Raw genomic sequence first — 23,122 nt, 5'->3', positions numbered from 1 at the left:
ATAAGAAGATTTTGGCCAGGAGAAACCTCAGGGTGTCTCCAGTCTGATTTTCTGCTCAGGGCAGGTGTTGGCATGACACCGCCTCGCTCAGGGTTCACCCAGTTGAATTTTGAAGAGCACAAGGATGGAGGAGCCGTGGCACTTCTAGATGTGGAGGTGCATTGCCAGTGACAAGGCGTGCACTTACCTCTCTGCTGCTTTTAGTAAGGAATGGAACGTAAGACACGAAGACGATGAACTACTCACTGGTCTACCAACAGCGGAGAGCATCACAGCTGACATCCGTGGGGTTTCTGAATCAGCAAACCCACAAGGTTTGCACCTGAGGGCCCTCAGGCAGTGCGCTGAGCTGAGCTCCCTCGTTCACTCGCTTCTGAAAAGCTCAAAGCCTGGGGATGTGCCGAGCTTGGCAGGAACCAACGTGGTGCTCAGCGGGTGAAGTGGGTGCCCTGGTTAACAATTGGTTGGTCCAGCGTGATGTCCAGATTGAAAAACAGAGAAGACATGCAGGATTCAATTAATATCGAACTCAAGGATTAAAAATACACTCCGTGTGGTCTAATGGAAAATGTCTTGTCAAATGAGCCTCATCTCATCCTTTGAGAAAATTGTGAGTTTGTAGATAAAGGTTACCATGTAGCCATTATTTGCTTAGCTTTTGGCAACGTGTTTGACTTAATATCATATGACATCCTAATTACAAATTTAGCTCTATACAATCTTGATAAAACCCTCATTAAATGGATGGAGAGCTGCAAACCCATCTCCAAACAAGGAGTCATCAGTGAACAGAGATGATATAGAGGGATTCTGCAGGATTTGGTCCCAGCCTGACACTAATCAATGTTTTCATCATTGATTGAGAAATGAGCACAAAACACAGCTGATGAATTATACAGCTGCTGGAAGCAGAAGGACTGGCAGTGAATAATTACACCAGCGAAGTTGTATAGAGCAACTGGGATCTTCTCTGCGCACGAACCCATTTTCACTTGGCAGTATTAAAATAGGCCAGCTTTCAAACGGCAACGAGGGAAACGTTTCATCCAAAAAAGCTATGATGCAAAAAAATCTAGACATCATTAGGGGAGGGAATTGCTTCTGCAGTACTCCAGCAACACGGCTCAGGCCCCAGGTAGAGAAACCAGAGGCAGAGAATGAGAAAAGCAGGACTGTGCTGCCTGTGCTTTTCTGCAGCACGAGAGGTGGCCAGAGAGGTGACAGTCCCAAAGGGAACAACTGAAGGCCCAAAGAGGGGACAGACAAAACCCTTGAGCTGCAGGCAGCAGCCACGTGGGCTCACTGCAAGCCCTGGGGCTGGGCTCGAGCCCACTGCCTTTCAGCAGCAATTCCTGGCGCAGTGCAGGGCCCGGCTGGGCTTGTCCCAGCAGCACGCCGCAGGCCACTCGTCCCCATCCACTGGGTGCCCTCCCTAAGCATGACACTAAAACAAAGGCACTCTCCTAAGGGAACGAAATTTGGCTGGCTGAGATTTTGCATCAGGCTTGGGTTACATTGTTGTTCCTCCCTCTCCTCCACGTTATTTTCTAATAACTAATGGTTTACACACTGATAACAGAGGGAAGCTGAGGCTGCTTCCCAGGGCGGATGAGGCGCTGGGGATGAGACACCCAGGGCTCACAGGAGGGTGTCTCCAAACAGCCAGGCTGCGAGTTGCCTGGCAAACACCACCAGAAAAGATGCATTTTTGGGGGACAGATTCTGGATCTGCAGCCCCAGAGGGACTTTTCCATTACCTGCTCCTGAATCAGCCCCTGCTGTGGCAGCCCAAGGCCCCGGTGACCCTCCTGGATAGGGCTGGGATCACGGCCAAGGTCTGACCCAGCGGGGCCACAGCCCTTCACAGCTGCTGGGGAAACGCTCGGCTCTGCCCGTATTTTTAGCTCTGCCTGCCACAGCGCTCGAGTTCACGGCATGACCTAGTTTGGCAAGGCAGAGCACTCACATGGCACCCACCCCGCTGGGTCCCACTCGGCCGTGTGTTGGGGAGCACATGGGTGGCCCCGAGAAGGGCTCCCCCGGGGCACCGCAGCCCCCGCACAGTGCTCTGCCTCCCTGCGCATCAGCGCACGCAGCCCAGGGCCAGGTTTTGGGGAGGAGGGAGAGGGTCCCACAGGAGCCTGGGCCGTCTGCAGCAGGAACACGTGCAGGGTCCCCAGGTGGGAGCTGCTCTGCAGGGATTTGGCAGCCTTATTGCTGGGGCTCAGCGTTTCCCCCTTTACCTCGCCTTCTGTGCAACATCAGCAGCTCCCAGAGCAGCACGGCCACAGCCCGCGCTCAGGGCCCCAAGAAGAGCTGCCTTCACCCCCAGCTCAGCTTCACAGCTGGCCAAACCCTGCAGCCAGCCCATCTGGGTCCCCACAGTGCCCCGTCCAGCCCAACTCTGGCACTGGGGAGCAGAGCTGCTCCAGTCCCTGCCCATGCCCATGCTCCAGCCTACTCCAGAGCTCTGGCAGGCACCGTGCTGGGAGCTCAGTGGCAGGCTCAGCTCCCCGAGTCCACACGATCCCAGTGCTCAAGGGCACTGACAGCCACGCCAGCCAGGTGATGTTTTAATCATCCTTTACCTGCCAGCTTGAAGAACCCCACTCACCGCCCCTGTTTTGCTGCGAGGGAGAGGAGCTGAGGCACTCTCCTGCCACCTGTTTTGCACGGGGGAACGGCTGCGGAGCAGATGCTGTCTCCATTTAATTCTGGTGGCTCTCAGGCACCTAGAAAAGCTTTCTGACCCATGGAGTGTACTGAGAGGTGCACTGCTCCAGGGAAAAAGAGACCCCAAAAGGGGCACGCTCCCCTAACACTCCTGCAAGGCTCAGCTCTCCCCTCTGCTTTTGGGAACCAAAATCCTCACCGCCCAGCACGTCCCACAGCAGGGCCTCAACCAGCGGCTGCAGCTGCCCGGGGCTGGGTGGCCCCACGCCAGCGCCATCAGCCACAGCCCAGGCAGCGCCACCGCGATGGCTCTCACGCCTCATTACCCCCAAATCCCACAGGCTCACTGCTCCACCAGAGCTGCTCTAAAAGCTTTTCCGATCTTTGTTTTGTTAAAAGCTTTCTATTTCCAGCAAGGAAATAACGGGGGGGGAGGGGGATTTACAGCCACCAGGAGACTCGGTGCCATGGCTAAGCCATGGGGCAGTGCTGTGGGGGATGCCTGAGTATCCCCCAGCTCTGCAGCATGCTGAGCAGTCACTGCAGTCACCATCCAGCCTCCTCCAACTAATTCAGTGCTTAATTTGGGCCAGCCCAATCACACACTGGAGGAACAGACCCACACCAGGTGGGTCACCAGATGCCAGCTGCGTGGAGGTGGGAGCACACATGCCCAGGATAGAGTAAAAATTTATTTAGGTTGCAAATACAGCCATGGGCACAGTCAGCACCCCACTCATGCCAGCTGACACAAAAAGCACCCTGCTCTGCCTGCCCAGGCACAGCAGAATGCAGACACCCCGGCACTGGCACCAGGGGCAAGCAGAGCTTTTGGGGCCACCCATGATCACCCCCAGCAGTCCCCATGGTGGCTTTGTGCTCATACACAGGGCACAGGCACTGCTCAGAGCTCGCCCCTTGCAGCCTGAGGACACGCAGGCAGGTCAGGGCTGCTCGAACCACACGCCAGCCTTATTTGACACGCTCCTCTGGGGCCATGCATCACAGCTAGTGTGTTTTCTTCGAGGAAAAAAATGTGTCATTTATGGTACATTTATAATTAATGCCCACTTTGTGTGCTTTTTGATCCCGAATTATACACCACTCGAGTGCTCTAATGCAGAGCTGTGCTCAACCCTGCAAGGACAGTCAACCGCTGGTGCTGCTACGCCTGCCCTTCCTGACAGATGCCATGGCTAAAGACAACATTTCCAGAGGCACCTACTTCCAGGGGCATCGTTAGTGCTTGCAGCTCACGGGTGCTGCCTCCTGCTCAGCGCTGTGCAGGGGAGCAGGGGCTCAGCACGGGCGCTTCTGTATCGAGGCCACATCGGACAGAGCCATCGCTCCCCGCTGGTAACCCTGTCTGCGTCGTGACAGAGTGTATGCCTGTCCTTCACCCCCCGATGGCGTGAGATTTAATTAAGAGCTGTCCCTGCTGGCTCCGGCCGTTGTGGAGGACGGTGGCGGTGGCTGTGCCAATTACCTGTGAAACGCCGTGCCTGCTCTCAGAAACGCTCAGGCCCCAGGTGCGTTCCCGGCACTTCAAACACTGCCCAGAGCTGCACCTGCAGGGTGTAAAGTGTCTCCAGGAACAACCCTGACACAAAATTAGATTTATAGTATATAGTTACTTCTAAAACTAGGATATATACTAATAACACTTTTGGTTTATATATATATGTATAGATATTATAGCAACAGGCAAATAATTTTATTGCAATTGCTAGTTCCACGTTTTCCCCTAAATATCTGGACTTGAGTCAGGAAAGGGGGTGCGGCAGTGCTCCTTGCCCCAGGCGGAGGCGGGGAGGCTGTGCCAGCATTTCCCTGCTCTCAGGGAGCACCCCGGGTACAGGAGGAAACTTTCCTTGTGTTGAGCTTCTGCACCTGGCACCTGCAGGCAGCTGCGCCCCAACCTCACTTCCACAAGTGTCCCCTTCCAGTGCCTGGGAGCCATGGGCACAGCTGCCCTGAGGGCTCACAGCACTATTTATGACAAAGCACAAATAAAGGCCATGAGGAAAAATAGGGTCAGACCCTCTGTGACCCAAGGAGAGGCTGTGGACAAGGAGCACAGGCACAAACCCCACCAGACCCAGCAGGAGAGGAAGCAGCCATGGGACAGGAAGGGAGGGCTGATAGAAGTCTGTGCCCTGGTGCCATCAGAAGCCACATCATAATGTCACTGTTACCAAACATCTTAAAAACTCCAATGCCTCGTGCTCTGTCTCCTCCAGGAAGCCGCAGTCCCACTGTGAGACCTCGCACGCGGCACGGCGCTTCGGCCGGGCTCGGCACAGCTGGTGCTGGTCCAGCCTCACGGAGCGCCTGCAGGAAAGGAAAATATTTGCTGTATTTCTCGTTTGCTGATTTTGTTACTGGCTCTTACTCACAGCAACAGTAAATTAAACCCTGAGGCACAGCAGAGCCCCCGCATCCTGACAGCTTAAACACAGCACTTGGGCGGCATGCAAGGAAAATCACACATTGGAGGAGGTCAGGGGAGCACAAATAAATAAGATTAGACTAATTTTGGAATAACACGCAGAGAAAATGACGTCTGCCAGGGAAGGAGCATCGCAGGGCGCTGCTGCAGCCCCCATCCACCCCCAGTCCACAGAGCAAAGCACGACCAGCTCGTCCCAGGCTTACTGTGGTGGCTCCAGCTCGCAGCCAGGGAGCCGCACAAACAGCCACGCACGAGCCAGCGCGGCACAGCACGAGCCCAGAGCTCTGCTCCTGCCTGGACGATGCCTCCCAGCAAATCTGAAACGGTGCTTCCAGCTGCCACGGGGCAGCAGTGGCTCGCTCCTCTTCACTGAACTCTGCTGGAGCTTTCTCCGATGGTCAAACAGTGAAACAGAGCAACTGGACCAGCTCTGTGCTGGCAGCAGGCCGTGCAGTCGGTCAGCCCCAAGGGGACGGGAGCGCCACCGCCCAGCTCGGGGTCACCCGGCTGCAGGGTCCCCTCACCAGGCTCAGGGGCCCCCGGCCCTTCCCCTGCAGGGACCATGTCTGGAGTCGGAGCCCTGCGAACGCACATCCCCAAAACACCTCCCCTCCTCCATGGCTTTCTGTCTCCAGTGTGCACCTGGTTCACAAGTGACCGAGCCGGGACACATCTGTCCCCTTAGCGCAGCAGCCGGGGCAGTGGCAGAGCACAGCAGCAGCACCGGCTGCAGCCGTGAACGGTCCTCACCCGTGTGTCACCCTGGCAGCTTGCAAGGGCTCAGCCTGGGCCACCAAGCAGGACTGGTGCTCAACCCACTGCTCATCTGTCACTGGGAGGTGTTTCTGGAAGTTCACTCAAGGGCCTAAACCCCAGCAATCAGCAACCACCAGTGTCCAAGCCAAAGGCTTTCAGGGGAACTTCTCGCACCACCCCCAGAGTTCACCCAGCAGCTGCAGCCCCAACTCCTCAGGACCTTGCTCTGATCCTGCCCCTCCACGCTTGGTGCTGGGCTGAGGGAACAAGCTCTGTGTCCTCAGCACCCAAGGTGAAACCTTGGGTTCCTCTAAGCCACCCCCCCTCTCCTGCTGCATTTCCAGCAAAACAGCAGCGGGACTGTAGGCGTAGAGCCTGGTGTATTAAGGGCTGACCAGCACTAACTCCTTAGGACAAGGCTGGGGGTTGGAGGGGGCAGGGGCTGGTTAAGACGGCCAGCTGAACCCTTGTGGAAACGCATGTGCAAGTAGAGGAGCATTAGGATGGCCCTGGGTGTGACCCTCTTCTGCAGGAAAAAAAGATTTGTGGGTATAAGAATGGGATGGGACAACAGAGACACGAGGCTGAAACACTGCCAGAACCCTGCACTGCCCAGCCCAGGAGCTGGGCAGACCACAGCCAGCAGGAGAGCAAGTGGAAAAAAGAATTCTGCTTTTAAAATTGTACAATAATTGCTTTACATTCCTCTGCACAGAAGGAAAGATTGTTTTAGTGTCCAGGACTCAGCTATAGAAAATGCAGCAAGGAAAGAAAGCTGTGATAAATTATTTAGAACAGACTTTCAGTCTCGCATCAAAGGTTTTTCTTCTGTCTTCGTACATCTGAACTAAGTGCCACCTCCCCATGGAACAGGTCACAAAGCGAATCCAGTGGCTCTAATCAGCATACCCAGGAAACCTGGTGCTTTTCTGTTTTCCACAACTCCTCCAGCCCATGCAAACGTGAGCCCGTCAGCTCTCACCCAACCTCCAGGAGCAGGACCAGCTGCCAGGGAGTTTGGAGTTAGAATTCAAAACTTGGAAATTAATTGCTTGTTCGAACAGAGGGAAGCAGCTCTCCTGGTACAGCACAGAGCAATGCAAGAAGCGATGCGCTCAGGCTGACAGAGCAGGCACGTGCCTGGAAAACAACATCCTGCCCCAGAGGGTACTAACCCTCAAGGGCACCTCAAGGATTAGTCTGTACTCCAGCCCTGGTCACTGTTCCCTAGGGAGAGGTTCCTCTGCTGTAACCACCCATAAATACCGATGTTGGAGGGACTTGCATCTGTTTTGCATCCCCTCAAAAGAAAAACAAAACTCAGTTGTGCTGCTACTGCTGCTGAGCGAGATGTGCTCCTCTTCCACCGCTCCGAGCAGCTCTGTGGTTACAAAGCACACACCATCTTCTAAAAAAGCTCCAAGTGCTCTCATGTGCACTCACTCCCATTCTGCCCAAGGCTTGCCACCAGCTTACGAGCCTTCCCTGTGATACACCCCACTCATCTCAACCAAAATTAAGTATCTCCAGCTCAACAGGCAACCTGGCTGCCGGCAGCATTACCTCTACTTCAAAAGCCATTTTAGAGTTTTATTTGCAATAATTAATTTCTTTCAATAGCAGGAAAGAAGCTCTGTCAACTGCAACATTTTCTGTAAAATTGCATTAACCAAAATGTGCATGACAGACCCGGACGATCCTTGCAGGGAAGGTCTCTCTAACTCCCACTTCTGAGAGGGTCTGGGGGTGGAGCCAGGCTGGCTTTGGGTGGCTTCAACAGAGGAGACACGTCCCTCTGCCCAAAATGCTGACCTGGGGATCCGACACTCAAAAATACCATCTTGTGTTAGAGGAACAGCTTCCCTGGGCAAACGCTGCACGTTCACGGCTGTGATGGAGGAGAACAGGAGGCAGCACATGGGAAGAAGCTGAAGCACAGAGCACAGGTCACACTCACAGCACTTAAAATCACGGCTGTCCTTGGTGGAGCCACCAAACTTTTCTGGCCCCAGGCTGATGCACGTCAGAGGGCCAGGACAGCTCAGCACAGGAGGCAGCTTTCAGGACTGTCTGTAGTGCTCTGGTTGGATGACAAATCCCCTCAAGGCAACAGCACCTAGAGCTAGCACTGAGCCAAAGAGTTCACATAAAGCAAGAATTAGCTTAATTTATCCAGCCAAGTGAAGCTATCAGCAACGACAGATGCGGGACAAGAAGAGCAAGCACCAAGGGACATCTGAACATGGCCCAACTCACACAGATTGCTGCAGGCCTCGGGGGGAGGGTGTGGGGAGAGCACTGGAGATTTCTTCCCAATACTTAATATAAAGAGTGAGTCTCACTGGAGTTAGGAATTAAAAACCAAAACCAAACCAAACCAAACCAAACAAACAAAAAACCACACATTTCTTTGCAAGTCAGACATGAGCAGAGGCAAGTTGGGTTCTTTAGGTTGTTGCTACATTCCGTGGGACTTCTGCATCCACTCACAAGTTGAGAGAACATCCCACGGAAGAAACTGTGGCTACACTTTCTTCAAGTTCAAGCAGTTTTCTGTGCTTAAAACCAGTTGTCAATAAACAGCATAAATTTACCAGCATTGGGTCCCACAAAGAGAACCTTGGCAACAACCACGCAGATATTTCAATCCAGTAGAATACCTTTATTTTTTCAGGGCAAATACAGCCAAGTAGTGGCTCCAGAGTTCACTGGCAAATGTCAGCACTATGATTTGTCAGTAAATGTTCTGCTGATGGCTTAAGGATACAGGCTAGATAGCTAGTGTTCATGTCAATTGATTTCTTGGCTTCAGATTTCAAGTTAAATACATTCAGACTGGCTCCTGTCAAAGCTCTGCTCACAAGTACCTGATCAAAAGTCACCGAGGAGTTGATTACACAGTTACCTGATTCATATGAAAAGAAAGCAATGATGCTGCGATCCACAAAATCCCTTCCTCTCTCTAATGCTGCTGCACGGAGCCTTCTCAGCAACAGACTTCAGTACATTGCTGGATGACATCCAGTTATTCTTTGGGCTTTCACTGTAAAAACAGTAACTAGAACATACCGCAGCAAAAATCAAGGCAGTGTTTGACTGCACGTTCCCACCACGTTTCTACTTTGTCAGTCTCAGAGTGATTAACAAACAGCCGCTCGTTCTGGCACCCGTACAAAGGAGCACGGCACAAGGCAGCCACCCCTCACAGAGGTCCAAGTGGCACCAGGACTTGGGCACGATGCAGATATTTGTGCTTAGTGCTGGCAGCTGAATGCCTCATACCCTGCCTGGAGAAGGACGAAAGCTTACTTAATGTCAACTAGAAGTTGCTTTCTTTTTTTAAATACATATAAATAAAAGTGGCAGTATGGACGGGATGTAGCTGTCAGTCTTCTGAGCGCTAGCCCAGCTCTCCCGTGCTTCTTGCCTGGCAGTCCAGGTCTGGGAGATTCTTGCGCTTTCTTATCTGCATATCTTCATCCTGAAGAAGAGAAAAAAAAACACAAGCTCATTCTTCAGTGTCCTCCCTGAGCTGGATAAAATCTGTCCTCTTCCCCTCATCTCTTCTTTTGTCCATCAGGCATTACCCATTAGAGATCACCCCAGCAAACAAAAATCTGTACACCATCGCTCCAGCTCCCCACTCAGAACACCAAAGCCATTTACATCCTCACACTGGCAGCTGCCCAGGCTAGGAGCCTTCCCAAAACTACTCACATGTTCCCACTGAAAAAACAGTTCATCTCCAACACGACAGGCAGCTTCAGCTTTTAAACCTGCTGGCTACTCTAGCTGGAGTAAGAAGGGCAGGAGTACAACCCTTCAGGCTGTAGGCAACATCAACTGCCTGGCCTCACAGTGCAGTTTTCCTCAGGGTGGACCTGAGCTCCCACACAGTCAAATAACTTTGGTTGTAAGGGACTTTTGGGAAATATAATACAATTTCCTGCTCTACTCAGGGTTAACTAATGCCAGATCAGGTCATTCAGGGCCTTTCCTATTTGTTTTTTGGGTATTGACAAGGCTGGAGTTTCCACCATCTCTGCACACCCCACTGCAACACCCAGCTGTGCTTTTCGTGACACCTTTCCTTGCATGCAGTCAGGATTTCCCTTCCTGCAAGCTGCACCTGCCACCTCCTCCTGTCTTTGTGTAGTGCATCTCTGACGCCATCTTCTCTATAAGCACACAGTTCCAGACAGCTGAAGACAGCAGGCAGGTCCCCTCTCGGCCTCTTCTCCTCCAAGCTGAAGGAAGCAGCTCCCTCATCCTCCTCGTGCCTGATGCGTCCCAGCCCTGACCCACCTTGAGACCAAACCCACAAAGCCCTGAGCTCTTCACACAATATGGCCACGTTTGCCCCACATGGCACCGCTGCAGACTGCCCACCTGAACAGCACGTGTCCTTTAGTGCCTGAACCGCACAGAAAAGCTGCTGCACAGTCTTCCTCAGCACTCCCCTCCGTGCTTCTCTGAGCAATCCTTCCTGACACCTCGACCTCGTACCCACCGCACAGCCTATTGCCAGGGCAGCACGTACCGAGTCAGAGTCTTCATCAACCTGGCTGCTTATGAAATTCACATAATCGTCCTTCTGGCTGTCCAGAACTTCTTCTTCATACTCAGTCTGGTAGTCTGATTCATCTAAAGACAGAAGAGAGAAAAAACACTGGTAAATAGGCATTCGGAGAAATGGCAGAGAAAGCTGGAAGAGGAATGACAGCCGTGTCTGCTGAGCACCGGCACAGCGCAGGGTGACGGCTGGCCAGCCCTGAGCAGCTCAGTGAGCTGGGACTGCCCAAGCATCCATCACATCTCCAGCCAGATCACAGAACAAGCTTCAAACCGTGTCCTGTGTGTGAGCTGTGTCCTGCGGCCCTCCATGATCTAAAGAGCCTGCAGCAAAAGCAGCGAGAGCCAAACTGCCCTCGTGAGTCTAGGGGGTGCTGCCAGGGGGAGATGCTCCCGCTCCCTGGGAGATGCTGCTCACAGAGTCGCCGCCTCTTGCTGGTCAGCCCAGCCCAGGCCTGTGAAATATCTTCAGAGGACATGGCTAGGAGATACACATCCTAACTCCTGGACACGGCTGTGGCTGTGTCTGCTGGAAACACAGACTTGCAGACATACGACAAGCTCTTCTGGTGCCAAACGCTCGCCACCGCAGAGTGATAATTATGTGTCTGACGACCTCTGGTCCACAGGGAACCGTGACATTTACATTCCCCTCCTCCCCACGGGAACAATCGCTTGCTTTCTCTGGCAATCTCGCGGATTAACATAATCAAGGGAAGCTCAAAAACCTGACCTGTGCCTTCATCTAACTCTGAGCAGCATTGCTTCTACTTCAGTCCTGAACAGCAGCTTCTGTGCTTGAGTTAAAAAACAAAAGCCATCACCTTTCTTCCAAACACCACCTCGACAATGGCATCACCACTGCTAAATGCAAGGGAGGCAGAGGGGGGGGGCGAGCCGCCTGCAGTGCATGGTAGGGGACATCAAGCAGTTTCTAGCAGACTGAACGTGTGGGGTCCTCTCATCCTTTCCCCAGCCCAGTTGCCGTGGTTGAAGAGCTGTACGCAGCCAGTAGGATAAGGTCAGGTTAAAGGAGAAACCCAGCAAAAGGCTTTTAGCCATGATGCATCACGGAGATGCACAGAGATCTCAGACGTGAGGTGAAAGGTGGCAGCAGATTCGATCCCTCAGTCACAATTTTACCAAGTACACGATAATCACATTTCTGATCTCTGAAAGGCCGGACATCGGCACGCCAAGAACTGCTAGAGTCAGCGATAAATTAAACACAACCGTACCTCCTGCAGACACCCCTGGCAAAGCCAGGTGCTCAGTGATGCTACCAGCGCCCCTGCCACCTATGTCCCTCAGTCCAGCTGGCTGAATCTTCAGATTTCTGTCTTCATCTCTCCTTGCCCTCCTGTCAGCCTCACTAGGATATCAGTTGTAAAACAAATTCCTGTTCACTTGGAATAAACTTTTGAACTTTGCCACTTTCAACATGTCCTCATTGACTGTTGCTGCCTGCTTTCCCCCTCCCAGCACATCCACCTCCCTGTATTCTGCTGCAGTTGCCTGAGCAGGTCCATGCTGCAGCAAAGCTTCCAGCCCTCACCCCCGCTGTCGGGCAGGACACCACCAGCAGCGGGACACGACACCGAGCGCCTGAGCACCAAAGCCCCGACACATCAGCGCAGTCACCGCATCTTCCACAGCGTCTCCAGCAGACACCACGAGCCACTCACTGACAGGATCGACTCTCCCACATCGATTCCATACCTGACAGCGACAAACAGCACCAGGGTGGGTGCCTATCGTGGGTCCCGACGCACCACGCAGCGCAGCCGCTGCTGAGCCCCCTCCTAAGCAAGCACGAAGCCGGTGTGTGCGCACAGCAAAGCGAAGCGAGCTGCAGAGGGCCACCTGTCATTTGCACAGGTTCTGGCAATTCCAGAATGCAATTAAATGCCTTAAAAATGGCAGACTTTTTTTTTTTTTTCACTTAGACTGTTTTCTGACATTTTCATGAGTTAATTCACATGCACTTTCAGTTGCTGAAGAAATACCTGTTTTTCAGCTCAGTAGTGAAAAAAGTGGTTTCTGTTTAAACTGGCTTCTTGATTAAGTATTTCTTTTGGGAACAGTCAATAGCATCTGCTCCATGCTGAAGACAACAGCACAGTCTGTTCCACAGCATTTTCTTCTAACACGATAACTACACCCAACTGCTAGAACATTAGGATTCAAGACATTTGGTCAATTTTTTTCCTTTGGTTCAGAGAATCATCATTAGCTTATACTAAAAGCATCGCTGACAATCTTTGATAAAAACACACTGGAGAAACCAGACACTCACCTGAACAGCAAGAGATAGCACAAACAACCGTTTGTAGTTTACAGCTCCAATAAAACTGACTGCAATTAAACCCAAATCCCTTGATTTTATCAGCACTGTTCAGTATTTAACAGGTCTTTACACTGATACTAAGAACCAGGAGAGGGTTGTCCCTTCTCACATCCCTCTCACAGTAACTCCAGGTACCCAAGGACAGCGGGTGGTGCTCTTACCCACACTCCCTGAGCATCGCCTTCCTTTGCCCCCCTTGAGACTGAATCTGGGGCTCAAGGCAGCTCCAGCCCCGAGCAGCCTTGCCCTTTTACACTGCCAAGCCCCCCAGGAGCATCAGGCAGGATGAAGGCCTGACTGCCCCATTCAGCACACCATCAGCCAAACACTTCAGCTCAGAGATGAGCTAACCTAACCAAACACAAAGAGATACATGGGCAAGGCTGTCACAACAGCCAACAGCTGGTGACATTTCTTATATTTAAAGCACTTAGTAGCACGCTAGCTGCTGCCACCACCAGAAGGTGACAATCCTGACCTTAAAGAGCCAGCGAAGAGATGACACCCTGGAGAGGTCCCCCAGCCTACTGGTAGTGGAGGCAGCGTGCTCACAGCTGGAAGGTCACACAACCACTTCTCATGCCAGTGAATTGCTCTGTGATTCTGTAGCTTTTGGCATGTCTTACTAGCCTGATTTCTGCAGGCAACGCACCACATTTGAAGAAAATCAGTGCTGTATGTCTGGAGGGTTTCTGTTTCAGCAACACACATGGGCTTTGATGTAACTCAAGGAATCTGGTAGCTCCTCACAATCTGATCTGTGTGAGGACTTTTCGATAGGACTTTTTAAGCAGTAAATACACAGAGGGTAACCTAGTGCCCAATAACTGTCTCCCTTGAGAGGTTTTGGGATGTCTCCTGCTTCAGCTGTGTTGCAAAACCAGGTGTTTCAAACCAAGATTAACATTCCTTTGTCCCAAGCACTTTTTCCAAGTGACTGTTGTTAAACTGCTCTGTTACACCACTTGGTATCTTTCAGCCATCGCACGCAGTGAGTGTGCTACCTGACCTCACACCATGGAATAGGGCCACGAGGGCGGCCTGAAGCATTATGGCCTCAGATTGTGCCAGGGGAGGTTTAGGTTGGGTATTAGGAAGAAGTTCTTCATTGAAAGGGTTGTGCAGCATCAGCACAGGCTGCCCATGGGGAAGTGGTTGTGTCACCATCCCTGGAGATCTTCAAAAGACGTGTGGACGTGGTGCCTGGAGACACGGCTTGGTGGCAGACATGGCGGTGCTAGGTTAAGGGTTGGACTTGATCTTCAAGGTTTTTTCCAACCTAAATGATTTTGTGATTACTGCTTCAGAAAACGGCAAGTGGAACCTGCTGTGCAAATCACCCCAAGTGTGCGTGACTTCAGTCCTCAGCAATCCCTCCTGGCTGGGGACGTGGCCAGAGCTGCGGCTGAGCCTCCCTCGGAGGACGGCATCCGCACTGTGCTGGCCGAGGCCGCAGCTGTGCAGAACGCAATTACAGCTGAACAAAGACAAAAATCCCAATCGAGTAAGTGATTTGGAGAAGTGTTGTGATGCAGAACTGAAACACAGCCACAAGTACCGCGGCATCTCAACTGTGAAAACAGGCTTCTGTTCTCCTACATATGTTTTCCCACATGCTCACTCAGAGGGCACAGGTACCCTGGGTCCAGCACAGAGCTTCCATGACTTCCTTCTCCTCACCTCTTCCTGATGGACAGTCCCTCCATCCCTCTCCCCCCACCTTTTAAACTATTTTAATCATTTTCCTCAGTTTGTCAGTTACATTCTGATTGACTACAAAGCCCAGGAGAAGGGGGGACATGTCAGTACAAAGGGTGAAAGGCCTTGGACTGGCACAGGCCGGCAGAGCCTCCAGATCTAAAGCCATCTCTTCTTTAGGAGAAAAGGCAGGGAAGTTTTTTCTTCATTTCTTTTTTTAGAACAAAATTATCGACAGAATTTCTTCATCTAGCCTAAGACCTGCAGTACACAATCAGGACAAGCAGAGCCCTTCTACGGTCCCTGAGGTCCAAGATCTCACTCAGGGAGGAATTTCCAGAGAGAAAAAGAAAGTTTTGCCTTTTTTGACAGTGCCAGGTCATATACATGCTACAAGGAAGCACCCTCTCTTATTACTTGCACAGGACAAAAGCAGTTGGACCATCTTCACCAGCAGACAAATCCCGAGGCTCACCAGCACACGTGAGGAGCCACCCGACAGCCGCTGGGCCACTGCCAGGGCAGCAGTCGCCCTCCTGCCGAGCTCCGGTCACCTCTTCAGCAAGAAGCACGGGGACAATGCCACGTTCAGGGAACGCCTTTACGGCCACTGCCCATCAAAACCAGGCACAGATCCTGGAGGTACCACGTGAAGTCACCCACAACATGAACACAAGACTCCTCCAAGACCTGCTGTCCGTATGCACAGCTCTCTCCTGCCATCCTCCCCCTCCTCTGGAGCCTGCAACAAACATTTCAGTGTCTTCTGGGACCATGGGGCACCTGTCCCTTGCATCCCAAATACCCCATGGATATGCCCTTCCTTAGGCCAATATTTGCCATATCTACTTGAAAATTACTTATTCATGTTTAATGGCTTCACCTAGCAAAAAAAAAAATATCTTCCTAACAGGATGAATAATCAGAAACCCTACCGGAGGAAGACCTGTCACACCACATGGGTTGAGTCTCAGCAGGACTCGGCGCCGATGCCTTAAATAACCATGTTACATGAATTCTTCAATCTTATTCACAATGGCTGTTTCAGACATTTGATTAATATTTTCTTCATAAGGCATATGATTGCAATTAGCATTTCAAATTACCACAGGGACATCTCTACAAACAGTCACAGATGGAAGGACTGCTAACTTTAGATTTTCCTCTGCAAGAACAAGAATCGGGAGGAGGGGGAGAGACTGTTTATAAAAAGCTCCAGCACTGGTAAAACGCTTGGAGATTTCAGGCCTCCAAAGCTCTGTTTGATCCTGTTAAGTGAGTCTTCGGCTGTGATATTTACAGGGAGCTGCTCCGTAGGACATGTCTGAGGCACAAAGCTCTCAAGTGCCGCCATGTAGAAGTGCAGGAGCCGTTCCTGTTCCACATTAGTTCATTAGTGCTCCCTGTAATAGCAGTGTACATAAAGCTATCAAGCCAGTGAGTCATTCCAGATTTGATTCAAAGTAGCACAAAAAGATCCTTCAGTCAAACCTTTAAATCACCCTCCTCCCATTTCAAAAGGACAAGGACCAAAGACTGAAGCCAGCACAGGGCCACGGACAGCACGAGGAGGAACGAGCGCTCGGCTTTGTGAGCGCTGACACACGCGTGCGATTGCACTCAGAATTAGGCTGACTGGAAACAGGATTGCTCCCACCAGGAAAGCACACCAGACCATGCCAGTAATGCTTGGCAGCGATGTTTCACCACGGCAAGAGCACCCGAGTCCCACCCTCACCCAAGCAGAGGGGAGGCAGCCCACGACTGACACCAGAGCCAGCAGCAGCCAGCCCTCAACCACATCACAGCTCGCAGCACGGGCTGTTAAAAGAAAGCAACGAAGCAGTGAAGCTGCCAACCCTGTTGCACTGCCCTTCCTGCTGCATCGCAGTGCTGGCCGGGTCCCTCGACTCACCGTCTGCCACGGGGGCTTTCACTGGCTCGATCCTGGACACGATTTCTGCCAGGTCCGTAAAAGAGGTGGTGGCACAGGTCACGTTCTGAAACACAGGAGTAAGGTTTAGGTATGTTACCAAATATACACAAAATATAAAATTCAAGACTGTGTAAAAATTATACTGAACAGAGAAAGCTCCAGACACAGCTTTCACCCTCGTTACTCATCGGTGAGTAATTCACAGAACAGTGACCCTGATGCATGGCCTGGCTGCAAAGATGGGATTCCCAAGAGCAAGCAGACACCGGGCAATCTCTAATGGGCCCTTCTCCATCCATGCAATATGAGACCTTATTAAAAATTTAGGAAACTATAGAAAAGGCGACAAAGACAAGAACTGTCGAGTCTGGACTTTGTGACAGACAGCATTCCTTTTGCTTGCTTGCTCTCTATCACTGTGCTGTGTGACTCTATAAAAGGGACCAGCTGGGCCAGGTGCAGCCCTCAGGGAGATTTCTCCTTCCCTCAGGAGCCTGGTGGGAGGAAGAAGGGGCCGTGGTGCCGTACGTGAGCCAGCAGAGGCCCTGGGAGGCTGTGTGGACAAGTGGGCAGCAGCCAGGGGTGACCAGGACCTGCCAGGGGACCCCAGCCCTCTCAGCAAGTCAGGGGCTGGAGGTGCTGCAGCGAGCAGGAACCCAAGGCAAGAGGTCTGCCAGCAAGGAGAAGTATTTCCCACTGTAATTCCTCTTTTCAAACCCTTCCTATTTTTATTCTGTCTCACCTAAGCAGCAGGTTGAGCATTCTGGGATTTGAAGAGTTGCCTGCTTTAGTTTTTCTTCTTAAAAAAAACCAACTTTGGCATTTAAGATTTGGTTTGGCCTTCCTGTGTCCTTGACCACGAGTGAGGTGTGTGGGCCTCCCTCCCTCCCCAGGGCCAGACACAGGGTCACTGGACGGCAACTCAAACACCTTGCGCCTATTTTCAAACCAGTCGCTTTAATTAGTACAGTAGCAACCTGCCCCAGAGGAGAGCGAAGGGGAAGAGCTGGCAGGGGGCATGTTTTTGGCACTGGGCTGTCAGGAATTGCTGGGACAGACCTGCCCACACACCTCCAGGCAGGGCAGGTTCCTCATACGGTGGTTTTGCGAGCAATTCTTTGCTCTTCTGGCAGGAGCACTGATACTGTGAATCACACAGCCCCTGCAGGGGTCACAGCAGAAGCCCATTACAGCTGCAGCAGATTGCTCTCAGTTGACCTTTAATCCATAACTAACTTTTGATGTAATTTAGCACAGCCTAAGCAGGGTAAGGATTCAGGACAAACAGCTGCTGGGGAGCAGGGGACAGAAAAGACCCAAAGGGAATTAAAAAAATACCTGTATGAAATGAAACAGCTGTAGCTTAGGACACACATTTTAAAATATAAAGAAGTAGAGAAACTCAGAATAAGGTCTGACCATTAAGGAACCAGCCAGAAGAGTGAGTCAGTCCTGCTTCATCGTGAACACACAACCTGAATGGTCCCAGTGAAGCATCTGCAGGCGGCCATTTCCCAGGACAGGAGGGGGAAAAAAGAGAGCAGCTACATCTTCATTTTGTGCCACATGACTAAGCAAGGGATATGCGCGAACTCTGGCCACAAAGCAGACACAGCAATGTTGGAGGCAATCACCTGCACTGTACAAACGAGGACTGTCATAAAGCAAACAGACTGGGTGCGTTCAGCACTCGCACAGATGCACCAGGCCGTCCTGGGGAGGATGCAGCAGAGCAGGGACTGGCTTCGGAGGGGAAAGAGCAGGGCACTGTATGAAGTGCTGAACAAAGCCTGCAGGGAACATCGCCAGAAGATGCTCTTGGAAAACTAGCATCGGCTCACATGCCCCCAGAGAAAAGCTGGGAGGACAGATGAGCAGGAAGGCAATCCTAAGTGTGACCCTGCCCACGGGAGCATCTGTTGCAGTCACTGCCATACACATGATCCCATGCTAGGGAATATGACATACACATGATCCCATGGGTAAGCCTGCGAGAGGAAGCTTGGAGAGGCAGCTGCACCCCAAAGTCTTAGCACTCTGACTGGAACGCCACTTGTGGGAAACCAGGTGTCTTCCCACGCTCATTTGATGCTTTGCAAAAAAGGCATTTAATGTTTAAAAGTTTGCTCTGACTACTTTTGAGGACAAAACCACACTCCCGTCAGTTAACATAAGGAAAAGAAGATTCATTTGAAACCTACTCTTAAACCTTCCTGCTGATATTTCTTCCAAGAAGGAAGAAAGTATTCTCTTTAGCATAATCTTTATTAAATAAATGAGAGGAGAAAGACAGTTACTATTGTAGTCTGCTAGATTATATTTAGCTTTGACTATGAATAACACTTCAATAGACAAAACTTCCCCGAGGAGATCCAATTTACAGTACTGCATTACTCTGCATTGGGGAAGAATAAGGGTTGTTCAAATGAACTTTATGTAAGGTTGCTGTTGTTCGTGGCTTCAGTATTTGCATTTTAAGAAAAGATAAGTAGCAACTGAATGATGAAAGCAAAGAAGAAATATCTAAATGCTTAAATATCTGGAGATTAAATAAAAATTCAACGCTTACGACATGGAAACAAGATGAAAAGAAACCGAGCCCAGCACTCCAAGATGTTGAACACTCCAGAAATAGCTGAAGAACTAAAACACAGATCATCAAAACCTTTGCTAATGAAAGGCAAGTTAAAAATATCAGCTGTTATCCCTGGAAGATAGCACAGCTAAAGGACTTAAATGACTTTAATGGACTAAGGAAAAATAGCTAAACACCTCAGAGAGAGCCTGCAATACTTGTTATTTTGTAGAAATAAATTTACAAAAACAAGTCATATGGAAAAAATATCTTGCTTTTTACTAGGTTCCAGAGTAGCTGGAGGAAAAAGCAGACAACTTTCTGGGTCCGTGGAATAGAGCCTGGAACTTAGCTTCAGGCTTGGGGAGCACACAAAGCTGACCAGGCGGATTGTCAAGACATTCTCATGCACCCATTATTTTCATAATCTTGGTGTCTCAGCAGTCAGCACTTTCTGCCTTGTTATGAAGTGCTTACACAGAAACACAATGACAAGCTCTGTCTACAACCACTACATGACCTATTTGATCTCCATGTTGGTTGAAGTGACATAAAAAAACAGGGTAGATTACGATAAATGTTCAAAATCCTGCATCATGCGCAGCTGTAATACCATGATTTGACTGAAATTAGCCTGACTTATTGTGTCTCATATAATGGGCAATTCTTAAAGAAGTCTGGTTTGAAAGGTACATTTGTTACAGCAGTGAAGATGTTCAAGCTTGTCACCACTGGGTGATAAAAGTTAGAGGACAAAATAGGACACACAGCCATTTCACACACACACACACACACACACTCTTCTCCCCCTTGACTTCTCCTTACAACTATCAGCACACACACACAAACACATACCAGCACGTAACCAGCCTGAACATCATGTGTCAGAGACAGAATAGGGGGGACCCCCTCTTCTGCAGCTCATGCATCTCCTATTGCAGGTCATCTTGCCAGTAAAAAATAAGCTGATGAGTTTTGGTGCTCCTCAAACTACTCTGAGCTTTTTTTTTCCCACAAAGCTCAGTTCCTCTGTGCTCCTGCCACAGCCGCTCACCCTGCCCATCAGCTTGGGTGGGATTCATCTTCTGATGTTACAAAGGCATCAGCACTGCTCCCCCTCATCTCCTTTCACAGGGAGGGAGCTGAGGGTGCCATCTCTCTTATCCCAGTAGAGCCATTTCCATTTCTGCAAGTGACTCACACCCTAGAAGCGCTCATCTCTCTCCTGTGACAAATGGGGGTCTAAAGGCAAAGAGCTCAGATGTGGGCGTTTGGAAAAAGGAAAAAAAACTACCTCTTTTTGCTGGGCTAACATCCATCCCTTCAAGGACTGCCTTTCCTCTCCCCTTGCTCACACCATTTCTCTCCTAGGAGAAGTGCTGGAGAGCCGATCTCTGGAAGAGCTGCAAACTCTCAATGTCATTTTTCACCTCTACTGACTTTCCTTACTGAAGCTTACTACAGCTATGATACATTTTGGCAATCACTTAAAACATTGCTACTAATTTCCCTATCTCTAAAAGACAATAAAGAAGAATTACTGAGTAAAACATGAAGTCTTTTTAGCACTTGGGTTTTAAATCAAGAGGAATTTGAAGGAAGTAAGGATAATAAACCAATATATTATAATATAATACCCAAGCCCTCAAAAAGGTGATAACTGTTTCTTAAAACCAACCAAAACTTCCCCAGAAATTCAGGCAGCCCACAGAGTTACTGGACCAGCTCTAGAGGCTGACTTAAACCCTGAAATTGTAAACCCAAGAGATTTTCATCCTACTTCTAAGTACTTCAACAACACTGCAAGCTTGCATGGAGGTGTAATAAGAGCCTTACAAAACGCCTTTCCTAGTAGAGAAGCAAGGAAGAAAAACAACAAAAAAAGAAGTCTGAGGTCTTGCAAGGATTTTAACTCTTAGCTAAAAACACAACCATGGCAAGAATTTATTTCAAGCTTTCTGGAAGCATCTGAGAACTATTTGAGTCATAGCAGGAAAGCCAGCAATGGTGGAGATCAATGCCAGAGATTCCGGCTCACATCCTCAGTGACAAGCGCTGGGCAGCTTGGGAGAGATCAGAAAGATGGGGTGGGAGAGAGACACTGCCCAGGTAGAACAGTTTCTGGTAGCAAGAACAATACCCAGGCACCACCTGAACTTTGTGGCACAAGAATAAATGACCAGCAGATCTTGAAGTTACTCGTGCCTACCCAGCTCTACTCTGAGAGGCAACCTACACATGCATTCATGCAATGGGTACAAACGTGCCTGAAACCACAGATCATCCTTCTCTCATCACCTTCTTGCAGATCAACCACCCACGGGACCTGCTGGGGCACAGCCACAGCTTCCACCCTCACGCTTGGTGGAGAAAACAGCTCAGGCAGCAGCATTCGGTGCCCTCTACCTGCCAACCCACACAGGCAAGAAGAGGATGGTGGGCACGTAAAAACCTCCACATCAGCTCTGGCTCGCAGAAAGTGCTGGTTATGGGTGAGCACCCTGCCTTTCCTCAAGTACTTGTGCTGTGCATGGTTTTGGGTTACAAACGTGGTATCAATCTGGTAGAATGAAACAGCAACAAGGAGAGCTGCCCTACAGTGCTAAGTCGTTTTGTGAGGTTTCAGAGAGCATCCTACTTGGTGAGGATATGGGTGGATCTCTGCAGGGGTATGTACGTTACATATTGGGGATGGAGATTGTTTCTTTTTAAATGTGGCTATCAAAACCACCGGGACTCTGGTAGAGCACACCTTGGCCACACGTGTACCTGCTGATCAAAGAAGTGCAGGACCTCCTCATTCATCCAGGCTCAAAGAAAGGAGTTGCTGAAAAACTGATTATACCTCTTCTGGCCTCAAAAGATTTTAACTAATAGATGCAGGCTCACAAGAAAGGACTTGAGGCAACTTTCTCCTTCTTACCCCCGATGTTTCTGGGCAGTATACAACCTGTTGTGCATCAAGTAGCTCTTGCAGAGGAGTGCATTTAAACTGAGCACTTACATCAGAAGTTTTGGATTTGCAAGTCTCTTGTCTGTCTTTTAGCATTTTGTCAAGGACTCCACTCCTGCACCAGACACCGAATACAGTTTTCCCATGCTGATATCCCACTTCCTGGAAAAAGAGAACCATGAGAAAAGAAAAAAAAAAGTAAAAAATTAGTAACAAAAAAAAAAACAAAAACAAACAAACAAAAAAAAAAAAACATTATTCAGGGAATCCAGATGTCTATCCCAAAGGCAGGATGCATGTTTTGATACCTTCCATCCTTAGCTAGAAAAGCCGCTCAGCCTAGCGATTAGGGGGCAATGATTAAGCAAACAAGGCGCTATTCTAAGTCTAAATGCTAACAGGATCCTTGACTCCACAGTATGTACATAAAAGCACCACCTGACAACTACTTTTACAGCAGCAGCTTCAAGCAGGTTCACAGAATAATGCCATATGCAGCTCAGTACGTGTATGCATACACCCTTCCAGCACAGGCTCTTTCTTTGGAAGAACGTAACAATGCAAATTAATCTGTGTCTTCTCCCTTCTTGGGTACAAAGAAACCCAGAAAAGAAACTCTTGGGTTCCCCTTTCTAGCAAAGAAAAGTTACTGTAGGGTACCTGGGTTGCAAAGCCTCTTTTAGCAAGGTAAGCTTAACAGCACCAAGCACATGAGTCAGTTTGCTGGAGTAGACACAGTGGCAGATGCACAACAGAAAAACCACAAACTCTACATCCCAGTACTTTAAAAATATAAAGAAGTCTACACTTGGAATAGTAAAGTGGCACTATGTCACTAGCATGTAAACAACTGGAAAAATAATTGTTCTGAGTTTTATTTTATTTTATTTTTCCCTAGCGAGGCCATAGAAATGGTGTTTAACAATTAAATTGAAAGGACGGAGCAACAGGTGTTGGGAACCCCAGATTCTATTTCCAGCTCTCGCAGTGGCAGCCACACTAAGCCTCCCACTTGCATGGTCACTACGGGTGCTGGAAGCAGCCCTGGCCGAGCTGGTATTGTTTCCCAACTGTTTTTTGGATAGAATTCAAAGCGGAGCAAGCACTTACAGTGGAATTCACCTTTCAATCCATCACAGCCTCTCAGCCTAGGCTGGATG

The 23,122-nt window shown here is 50.0% G+C and overlaps 1 protein-coding gene across 1 annotated transcript in view; it reads right to left on the bottom strand.

Moving 5' to 3' along the window:
• Positions 1 to 8,508: 8,508 nt before the first annotated feature.
• Positions 8,509 to 23,122, bottom strand: part of PNPLA7 (patatin like domain 7, lysophospholipase) — a 127,252-nt gene continuing 112,638 nt past the window's right edge. The window contains exons 33-36 of the mRNA XM_082775679.1: positions 22,014 to 22,124; positions 16,414 to 16,498; positions 10,422 to 10,525; positions 8,509 to 9,362 (exon numbers count right to left, since the gene is read on the bottom strand). Of these exons, the coding sequence (XP_082631805.1) occupies positions 9,282 to 9,362; positions 10,422 to 10,525; positions 16,414 to 16,498; positions 22,014 to 22,124 (381 nt within the window). The 3' untranslated portion in view covers positions 8,509 to 9,281. The remainder of the gene's footprint in view (positions 9,363 to 10,421; positions 10,526 to 16,413; positions 16,499 to 22,013; positions 22,125 to 23,122) is intronic.

Source organism: Aythya marila (assembly GCF_965140915.1).
Source record: "Aythya marila genome assembly, chromosome: 19".
In the NCBI taxonomy this organism is placed as follows: domain Eukaryota; kingdom Metazoa; phylum Chordata; class Aves; order Anseriformes; family Anatidae; genus Aythya; species Aythya marila.
The sequence above is the reverse complement of the archived record's forward strand: the minus strand, read 5'-3'. Positions and strand labels throughout refer to the sequence as shown.